This window comes from Heloderma suspectum, chromosome 1 (assembly GCF_057233095.1).
Source record: "Heloderma suspectum isolate Gila_16-S chromosome 1, 16-S_ref, whole genome shotgun sequence".
In the NCBI taxonomy this organism is placed as follows: Eukaryota; Metazoa; Chordata; class Lepidosauria; order Squamata; family Helodermatidae; genus Heloderma; species Heloderma suspectum.
The window spans coordinates 353,236,611-353,246,621 of record NC_139458.1 but is presented as its reverse complement, the minus strand read 5'-3'; the positions used below and the strand labels follow the sequence as shown (position 1 = coordinate 353,246,621).

The 10,011-nt window shown below is 43.9% G+C and overlaps 2 protein-coding genes across 10 annotated transcripts in view; one reads left to right on the top strand and one right to left on the bottom strand.

Moving 5' to 3' along the window:
* Nucleotides 1-3,057: 3,057 nt before the first annotated feature.
* GTF2H5 (general transcription factor IIH subunit 5) lies at nt 3,058-9,609 on the bottom strand. Its single transcript, XM_084827920.1, has 3 exons — nt 9,557-9,609; nt 8,189-8,244; nt 3,058-3,702 (listed from the first exon to the last, which is right to left on the bottom strand). Exons 2-3 carry the CDS (start codon nt 8,221-8,223, stop codon nt 3,522-3,524), a joined length of 216 nt encoding a protein of 71 aa, XP_084684046.1. The 5' UTR covers nt 8,224-8,244; nt 9,557-9,609; the 3' UTR covers nt 3,058-3,521.
* Nucleotides 9,610-9,751: 142 nt separating this feature from the next.
* The window catches only part of SERAC1 (serine active site containing 1), a 41,144-nt gene continuing 40,884 nt past the window's right edge, over nt 9,752-10,011 (top strand). For 6 of the 9 annotated variants that reach the window (XR_014786742.1, XM_084827901.1, XM_084827899.1 and 3 more), the window contains exon 1: nt 9,752-9,814. Coding sequence is in view for 3 of the 9 variants with exons in the window: in XM_084827896.1 (XP_084684022.1) it covers nt 9,807-9,814 (8 nt within the window). In the remaining 6 variants the exon portion in view is untranslated. The remainder of the gene's footprint in view (nt 9,815-10,011) is intronic. The other 3 variants (XM_084827900.1, XM_084827898.1, XM_084827895.1) reach the window with 1 other exon arrangement.

The following is a 10,011-nucleotide window of genomic DNA, read 5'->3' as shown; positions in this document are numbered from 1 at the left end:
GGCGCATCTATATACCTTGTGAAAAGGAATGTAAAAATTATGTGTGCCAGCAGGGCAGGGAGGTGAGAGCACAAAGGGAAGAAGCCAAGTAAAAAATAGGGAAGGGGAAAAATGGGAAGGGGAAAAACAGCACAACAAAATCAGGGCCCAAGAGGGGGGAGCAGGGCCAGCCCTCCCATGAGGTGGGGTAAGTTCCCTGCCTCAGATGGTGGATCAGGAACAGCAGCAGATCCCACACAATGCCAGCCTGTGCCTCTCAAAATGAAGTATAGGGGAGGTCTGCACTCCGGAGAGGCCCGCTTGCCACTCTCCTGCTGCAGCAAATGCTATAGCAGGAAAGCAGCTCCTGCCACCACTGCTACCAGCACCCACCCTATGCCTCACTCTGCGTAAGGCTTAGGTGGGCAGCCACTCTGCAGAGCCATGCCAGCTGTTCCCCTGCTGCAGCAAAGGCTGCAGCAAGAGAATGCCCCACACAGCTCTCCACAGAGCCTCCCCAGCCAAATATCTCACTCTAAGGAGTCCTTTTTCAGAGCGAGGCCTTGGCAGGGGGGTGACCCCAGAGATCACTTGTGCTGTTGCAGTATGGCATTCTTCAGAGGCACCTCTCCATCAATGCCTTGCTCAGAGTGAGGTACTGAGGGATAGATGGGAGGAGGTGGAGGCAGTGGCACATGCTCCCCCAACCCCAGCTGCGGTGCAAGGCAGTGCGGTGCCCCCAACCCCGAGTGCAGTGACGCACCTACAGCTGTGGTGTGCAGTGCCTAGTACTCTCCACCCCACCCCAGGCAGCAGCAGGGGCAGGAGGTCCTGAGCCAGCTCTGGGGGGTAGCTCAGATACTGCTTCATTACAAGAAGGCCTGGGAGCTGGACAAATCATCTCACAGGCCAACTACTGCGTATGAGCTGCTAGTTATTCATCCCTGCTCTAGAGAATTACCTGGTTCACACATAACATTAACTCATGGCTTATTTAACCCACAGTTTACTGTTCGTTTGCTGTCCTACCCCAGATTGGTCTGGCAGATGATGAGAAAGCAGTGTCTTTTCTCAATCCCTGGGTTGTTTGTTTCTCTCCTCATTCACCCACTTCCTCCCTGTATCCCAAGTACCTTTGTAGCACTGTAGTACTGTTATGTCAAGCAACCGGTTTTTTACCACTTTTGCCTGCCGCTTCTCTAGCCTAGTGAAACTACCCATGAACAACCACAGTTCTGTTTCACACGTAATGACAACCCATGGCTTAAACAACTTAGCATTCACAACCCAACAGCAAACTGTGGGTTATCTTTCTGGGTTGTTTGTGGTTAACAACCATGGTTCATTAGAGAAGCTGTGTTTGTACATCACAGAAACCCAGAATTCAACAACCCATGGCTTAAGTAAACCACAGGTTAGCGTTATGAGTGAATCAGATCAATGATGTTGCTTTGAGTGAAGATTCTCTTTCAATACTTAATTATTTCACATTCTCCAAATTATACTGAGCTGTGCATATCAGGAACAAAATGGACCAAACTGGGAAAAATAGAAAGATTAATAAAAACAAATCCTAATGGTTCTAACAAATTATCTGTGCTTGAGAAGGAGATAATTCCCCCTTCTGTCCAAAGAAATAGTTAATGAAGTACTTGTGCAAATAAACATGGAATACATGAGTCAAATATTGAGCTATGGTATCCTTTTGTTGTAAAACTTGGTAACAGCTCCCCTTACTGGCATGCTCTCTCATTCATAAGACTTTGAGACCAGGAGGTGAGTGTTTGATTTAAAGCAGAATATTCTTCATAGATTATTTGCGCAATATATCAAGCAACTGAGGAGAAAAAGCTTGCTCTTTCTCTAAAATCCTCATTGTGATTTCTGTCATCATGAGTGGTTGCAGGGTGGCTTAGCATGACATCTGACCCCAGAGTAGTTTTTCCATTGTGCGTTGTTTTTCGCAAACAAGCCACCCTGAGAACCCATGGCTTGTAGCAGGGTTGTTTAGGGTGTCTTGTTGTGATAGCCAACCCTGGCAGGGCAATTTTATCACGGTTTTGGGGAACCACTAGAGAGCCATCAGCAGGAGTGGCAAAATGCCCCTGCCACTCCTCGCAATTGTGCCAGTGCCCCTGTAACTCATCCCTTCTCAGCACCCTCAACCTCAGGATGAATTTTATTTTTTTCCCCACACAACTTTTGAAGAAAGGGTACCAGAGTATGTCCCAAACTCATTTGCAATTATTTTTCTGGTCCTGCACAAGTGCACAGGAGTGAATGCCTGCTGCTAGGAATTTTGTGTAATTTCCCCGTTTTACTGCACTGCCTTGAAATTTGTGCAATGTTCCGCTTTTTTATTGCCTTCTGGTATTGTTTGCTGACCATGTTACACTGATCCGATAACCAACTGTATTGGCTTCCAATCTGCTTCTGGGTACAATTCAAGGTGTAGGTGTTTACTTGTAACACTATAAATGGATTCTAGGGACTTTTCTTAAAGTGGGTTTATAATAATGGTAAAGAATCACAAAAAGGGAATGACTTTTAAAAAAGCTTAAAATAAAGCCCAACTGAATGTGACACATACTTATTCAAAGGCTGCAACCTTATACATCAGGGTGGGCAACTTGCAGGGATATGGGGGCCATTTTCACTCATTCAGACCCCTGCAACAGTCTGTGCTCCCCCCTCCCCTTCAGGGCCAAAATTGCCAGTTCGCCACCAAAATTCTGCAGTAAATCACTCCATAGCACTACAGTAGTTAAACTCAGATTGGTCACAAGCTAAATTTAACCCTTTTGGTATTCTATAGTGACTACTGAATGCCTACAGGGCTAGATTTAGCTTGTAAACGAGCTAAATTTGCCCATTTGGGTGTTCTGTAGTTGCTACACAGACACCATTTCCATCTAGAAATTTCAAAAAAATGGGAGGGCACTAAGGGGCTGCACTGTACCCATTCCTGCTATACATGTTTAGCTGGGAATACACATCACTGAACCTGGAGAGATATGCATTTTTACTCAGAGATGTACAAGACTGGGCTGTAAAAGAGTTTTAAATTATTCCATGTCATTAAGCATTCAGATTATTCATATTGGTTTTTCAAAGTCTATCACATAAAGTTTAGTACTCTCCGCTGGAAATAGAAAGCAAAAAGTAACACAATCCAATAAAAACAAGTCCTATATGTTTTCAGATAGTTTTCTCTATAAAGGAGAATTACAGAGAGTAACTGAATATGAACACCGATTCCTCCCTACTGCCATTAAGGACAGCCTAATAATTAGCAAATCCTAAAATAATGTGCAGTGGCAGACACTTTATTGGCTATTCTTGAAACATTTTTTTTATAGTTATACCTCCCATACTGAGCAAGATCAAAGATAATTCTTGACATGTGATCTGCATACACAGTTCACTTATTATAGCGACCACGTCTATACAATCTCCTCCAAGTCAGTCCAAGGAAAATCTACACGCACTTTCAGTTCCACATCTTTTGATTGCAGGTTGACAGACAATTCCAGTCTCATTTTCTATTTCTGTGTAATAGGAAAAGAGTTCTGGTCCATTAACTCTCCCACTTTCTCCTGCAGGAAATTAACCATCTCAGCTAACACAAAGACATGTGTTTCATCCAAATCTTGTATGATGAACTTCTTTCCCAGGGCATTTGACTCATCCAAGTACAGCAGGAATTGCTTCATGGCTGGGTCACTGTGGAGGCATTAATAAAATTATGGTCACATCACATGACACTTCAGTGATTTACATTTACAAGGCTTTGGAATAACTGAACGGCAATACAGCTCAGGAGGAGTTTTTTCAGGAGTGGTTTGTTACTTATCCCAAATACTCATGAAAAGTGACTGTGCTTTGGAAGACTTATTAAATAAAAAATCCCTATAGAGCTGTAAAGTTTATTGTATAGCTGGTGAGCTTTGGAAAAAGGCATAATTTGCAATGCTTAGGAATCACTGTGAAAAATAGAGAGGCCTCAAGTTAAGACCCCTACTGAAAGCTAAGGTGGGACTGACCCTTACGAATCTTTGCACAGCTCTTCTAGCTTAACCTATCAAAATACAACTAAAATTCAGCCAAACAGTTTACAAGGTAAAAAAACATGACCCACATTGTAAGTTGATCTGGAAATAGATACAGCAAGATTTTTGCATGTGTTTTATTACTTACTATTATTATTATTAAAAGCTGGTTACAACAGTAAACAGATACAATAATGAAAATCAATAAAATGCATTAACTTACCATCAGTAGATACCATCATAAAAAAACTCCAAAATCAACAAAAAAGCCACTTGAAGTGCAGAAAACTAAAATGAGGGCACAGACAAAGGAACATATTCATTACAAGGAGATAAGAGTTTTTTTTAGCTGAAGGCCTTCCTAAACAACTAGGTTTTGGCCAAACATCTAAAACCATACAGTGACCGGAGGTTGAAAAATCTCAACCAAGAAGTCATTCTACAGGGTGGGTGTCACAATTGAAAAGGCCCTTATCCTTAATGCTGCCTGCCATGCTTCAGTTGGCTGCAGAAGAGCCCCAGATGATGACCACAGCATATGGGGAGAAACGTAAGGAACAACACAGCCCTTAAGGTCCTCAGGTCCCAAGCTGTTTAGGATTTTAAAGGTTAAAACCAGCACCTAGAATTGGGCCTGGAAACAGACTGGCAACAAGTGTAGATCAAACACAATGGGTGTGATGTATTCTGATTGCTTTGCAATCAATACCCTGCAGCCCCACACAGACTGTATTATAGTAGCCTACCTTGGAGATACCTCTCTAGTTAACAGGGGCATCAATAGCAAGGTCCTCTTTCATGAGGTAAGGACGTAGCTGGCATACCAGAAGAAGTTATAAAAATGTGCTCCTTGCCACCTGCACAGAAGTGCTGGCTCAAGGCACATTCCGAAGCTACAGACTTGATCTTTTAGGGGGGGTGCAACCTCATCTAAGACAGGCTGCAGCCTAATAGCCGAATCAGATGACCCACCCACCACTAGTTCTGCCTTGTCTGGATAAGTTTCAGCTTACATCCCATCTAGTCCTTTACAGCAGATAAACAGTGGTCCAGGGTTTCCACTGCCTCACTAGTGGATGTATAGGGCTGGGTACTATCAGTATATTGATGACTCAGCAGGCCAAATCTCCAGAGGAGTTCTCCCAGCAGTTTCATGTCCCCTATGCAGTTTAACATGTGCAAGATAGAATCTTGCATAACCCACAGGCCACATGCCTGTGGGTTATGCAACCCACAGCCTATGGAAAAACTCCAACACTTTCTGGGTCCTACCTTCCAGGAACGGAGTCTGTTCAATCCCATGGCCCCAATATCCATCCCTGCAAAGTAGCCCAAAGGCCACTTTGTCGATAGTATGGTCAATAGTATCAAACACCGTTGAGATATCTAGAAGAAACAACAGGGTTGCACTCTCCCTGTCCATTCTGTCACAAGTAATCTACTAGGGCAAAGGTAGGCAACCCAGTGCCCTCCAGATATTTTGGACTACAACTTCCATAATCCCTGACTATTGGCCATGCTGGCTGAGAATGGTGGGAGGTGTAGTCCAAACATCTGGAGGGCACCAGATTGCCTATTCCTACACTAGGGCAATCAAGGCAGTTACAGTCCCCAAACCAGGCCAACTGTCCAGATCAGGGGTGGGGAACCTGTGGCCTTCTAGATGTTGTTGGATTCCAACTTGCATCAGCCCCAATCAGCATGGCCAATAGTAAGGGTTGATGGGAATTGCAGTCCATCAATATCTGGAGGGCCATAGGTTCTAGATACCCTGATTTAGATAATTTCATTCAAGAATCCTTAGAGACCTTGCAACACTCAAAAGAAGAAATTTGGAACAGATACTCAGGAAGGTGGGGAAATGTTTAATTCTAGAGTCTTTTTAGAGTCAAGGTATTTTCTCCTAATCAAATTTCACAAATTGGAAGAGACTGACCTATCACCCAGGCTCAAGGAGGCGAAAAAACTGTTTCATGATCTCTACTGAAATAAAACTGTAAGAGAGGACATGGGAGGTTCTCCCCCATGTTTAGTACTCAGTCAATTTTAAAGTAAATATGCCAAGTCCAAGACATTTCTTTACTTGCCATTCATAGACTTGACAGCAGCATTCAACAAGATTAATCATGGGAAATTATGGTAAAAGAAATGGAGCACGAACATTGTCAGGTTACTTACTCTAATTAGAAAACTTCAAAACAATACATCAATTACTATCAGAGAGAGAGACAGAGGAGTGTATTTCTAGAACAATTCTCATCACTAGAAGTGTGAGGCAGGGATGCCTATTAGCAACTACTCTTCCCCACTTCCATTCAACCTCCATGTCTATAATTTAGTTTGGGAATTAACTAGTACATTTTCCAGTTTCAGTTCTGTAATGCAGAATGAACATATGCTATCTTGTTGCTAATTGCTCAAGTTGGTTTGAGATACCTTCTGAGACATTATGAGGAGGCTTGTCATGGAGAACAGCTAAAAAAAACTATGCCAAGGTAAAGGCATCTTTGACACTCATCTTAAGCTCATCTTAGTCAATGGAGAGGACTTCATTATTTGGTATCATAACTGTGTATTTCTCACTTATTTCTGGGGCACAAAATATTTTATTCAGATTTGTTGTTGTTGTTCAGTCGTGTCTGACTCTTCGTGACCCCACGGACCATAGCACACCAGGCCTTCCTGTCCTCCGCTCTCTCCCGGAGCATGCTCAATTCCATATTCATTGCATCAGTGATGCTATCTAGCCATCTCATCCTCTGCTGTCCCCTTCTCCTTTTGCCTTCAGTCTTTCCCAGCATCAGGGTTTTTTCCAGTGACTTCTCTTCGCATTAGGTGGCTAAAATATTTGAGCTTCAGCTTCAGTATCTGTCCTTCCAATGAGCAGTCAGGGTTGATTTCCTTTAGGATGGTCTGATTTGACCTCCTTGCAGTCCAGGGGACTCGTAAGAGTCTTCTCCAGCACCACAGTTCGAAAGCATCAATTCTTCGACACTCAGCCTTCCTCATAGTCCAGCTCTCACAGCCATACATTACTAATGGGAAAACCATAGCTTTGATTAGACGGACCTTTGTCGGCAAGGTGATGTCTCTGCTTCTTATTATGCTGTCTAGGTGTGCCATAGCTTTCCTCCCAAGGAGCAAGCGTCTTTTAATTTCATGGCTACAGTCACCGTCTGCAGAGCCCAAGAAAGTAAAATCTGTCACTGCTTCCATTTCTTCCCCTTCCATATGCCAGGAAGTGATGGGGCCAGATGCCATGATCTTCGTTTTTTTAATGTTGAGTTTCAAACCAGCTTTTGCACTCTCCTCTCACCCTCAACAAGAGGCTCTTTAGATTCTCTTCACTTTCTGCCATTAGGGTGGTATCATCTGCGTATCTGAAGTTGTTGATAATTCTCCCGGCAATCTTAATTCCGACCTCTGATTCATCCAACCCGGCATTTCTCATGATGTACTCTGCTTATAAGTTAAATAAGCAGGGCGACAATATGCAGCCTTGTCGTACTCCTTTCCCAATTTTGAACCAATCGGTTGTTCCATGTCTGGTTCTTACTGTTGCTTCTTGACCCTCGTACAAGTTTCTCAGGAGACAGGTAAGGTGGTCTGGTACCCCCATCTCTTTCAGAATTTGCCAGAGTTTGTTGTGATCCACACAATCAAAGGCTTTAGCATAGTCAATGAAGCAGAAATAGACGCTTTTCTGGAATTCTCTTGCTTTCTCCATGATCCAGCGAATGTTGGCGATTTGATCTCTAGTTCCTCTGCCTCTTCGGAACCCAGCTTGTACTTCCCATAGTTCTCGGTTCGCATACTGCTGAAGCCTAGCTTGTAGGATTTTGTGCATAACCTTGCTGGCATGTGAAATGAGCGCAATTGTACGGTAAAAGTCTATATTCTGCTGCTCAAACATCTTCTGTCCATGTTTATCCCTTGTGACTCTGGGCCTCTCCTATTCCTTTTCTTCCTAGTATCGCCAACATTTTGTTTATGAGCTCCTTGGGAGTAACTATTTTTTATGAACTACAATAATAAAAATTACCACTCGGCCCACTGACTTCTTCCACGAGACATTCTGCATGTCAGGAATAACACTGCATTGTAAATGCATTGTGATGCATTTGTAATGCAATGCATAAAATGCATTGTAAACTGCTTACCATTCTATAAGTATTCCTTTCAAAACATTCACCATCTTCCCAATAGTGTCAGTTTCCTAAAGAAACAGGTAAAGAAAACATCAGGAGGAAGTGTAACTGAACAAAGTTAATCAAATTTCACTGTAGTTTTAATGCTTCAGTTCTATGAACATTTATCTGGGAGTAAGTCCCACTGAATCCAGTTCCACTTGAACCTAGTTGGACTTCCTCTCAAGTCAACATACACAGAATTGCACTGACAAATCACCCTACATTTAGCAAACAATTGGCTACATTACAAGTTAATGTAATTCTGTATGCATGTCAATATTTACTTTAACACATGTTAGTGCTCAACATAAAAAAGTCATCTTTTTATTTTTAAGGGAAGAAAAAACCCTGTAACTTACACCCATCAAGTTTGATCTGGAACCCCATGTGTAACCATGTTTGTCAGTTTTGCTACTATTCACACAGGCACACACACTACCTGGGAGTAAACCCTAATGTACTCAATAGGACTTTCTTCAGAGTACACAGTTATAAGATCATATTATAAGAATCCCTATGGTAGCTTAAAAGACCAACAAATGTGAGGCTAAACTTATCCCACAGTGCATCTGTTAAGCTGCCATAGGGGCTCTCTGTTGTGTTTAAACCAAAAGAGTGTTACAGAACAAAGAATTATGTGGCACCTTAGAGTCCACAGGATTTCTTAACAATATGTTTAACCACCTCATCAGCCAAAAAGGCTCCTAGACCAGCAGTAAAACAAGACAGACCGTGCCCACAGGTTTACAATCCAAAATGACACAACACACAAACGAAATCAGTTTGATTTGATTTGACACAACACACAAGGAGAAAGGGATAAAAAGGGAAGAGGACATTTTTAAATTGAATTTCTTGTGGTGTGAGTTTTCATGGGCAACAACCTACTCCATAGAAGCTTCAGCCACAATAAATATCAGCCTTGAGGGTGCCCCAGTACTCTTTTTTGTGTTTGCTGTAACAAACTAAGACAGGCAACCTCTCTGGAATGCTCTGCTTATTTCCTTTTTTGTAAGTTGGTATTTAATGGTGCGGCTATTTATTGTTTAGCCACACCGTTAAATACCAAGTTACAGAAAGGACACAGCGGAGTATTTGCACTAACAGGGTCTTTATCTAAAAGTCGCCCATCTCCTCTCCCCTCATTGGCCTAAATCGATTTTCACCATTCAGGATTGGCTAAAACATCACGCGAGCCTTCTCTGCAGCCCCGGCCGGTGACACCAGCAAGAGGCATCGGAGCCTCTGCGTGGTGGGTGAGGAAGACGGCAACAGGGGACTAACGGCTACTCCCCCGAGCAAAGCCACGGCGGCGAAGAAACAACGAAACCCGCTTACGCTTCACTCCACGAGCGACGTCGCCCTGACGACGAAAAAGCTCGGCCGCTTCTGTGGAGCACCGGAAGCAGTGCCCGAGGTAACCTCCTCAACTCCTCACGCGCCTCCTTAGTCGCCCTCGGATTGGCTGAATCCCGGCGGCTGCGCGTGCGTGGCTGGGGTGAGGGTAGTGGTTGGTGGTGCCGCGCTCACGCCAGAGCGTGGGCGGCGCGCAGAGGCGTCGTCGTCGACAGCTGGTGAGGGAAGAGAGATGGACAGGTAGGGGGAGGGGGCGAGCGAAAGGTAGCGCGGGCGGCGAGGGGATGGCGCTCCTGGCCAACGCGCGTGTGGTGGGGAGGCCTTCAGGGCGGCGGCAGGGAAGCGAAGCCGTTCTGGGCGGAATCGGCTTAGCGAAGGGGTGTGGACGGTCACCAGTGGCTATTGCAGCGCAGCCTTCATATAATAATGATGGTCTG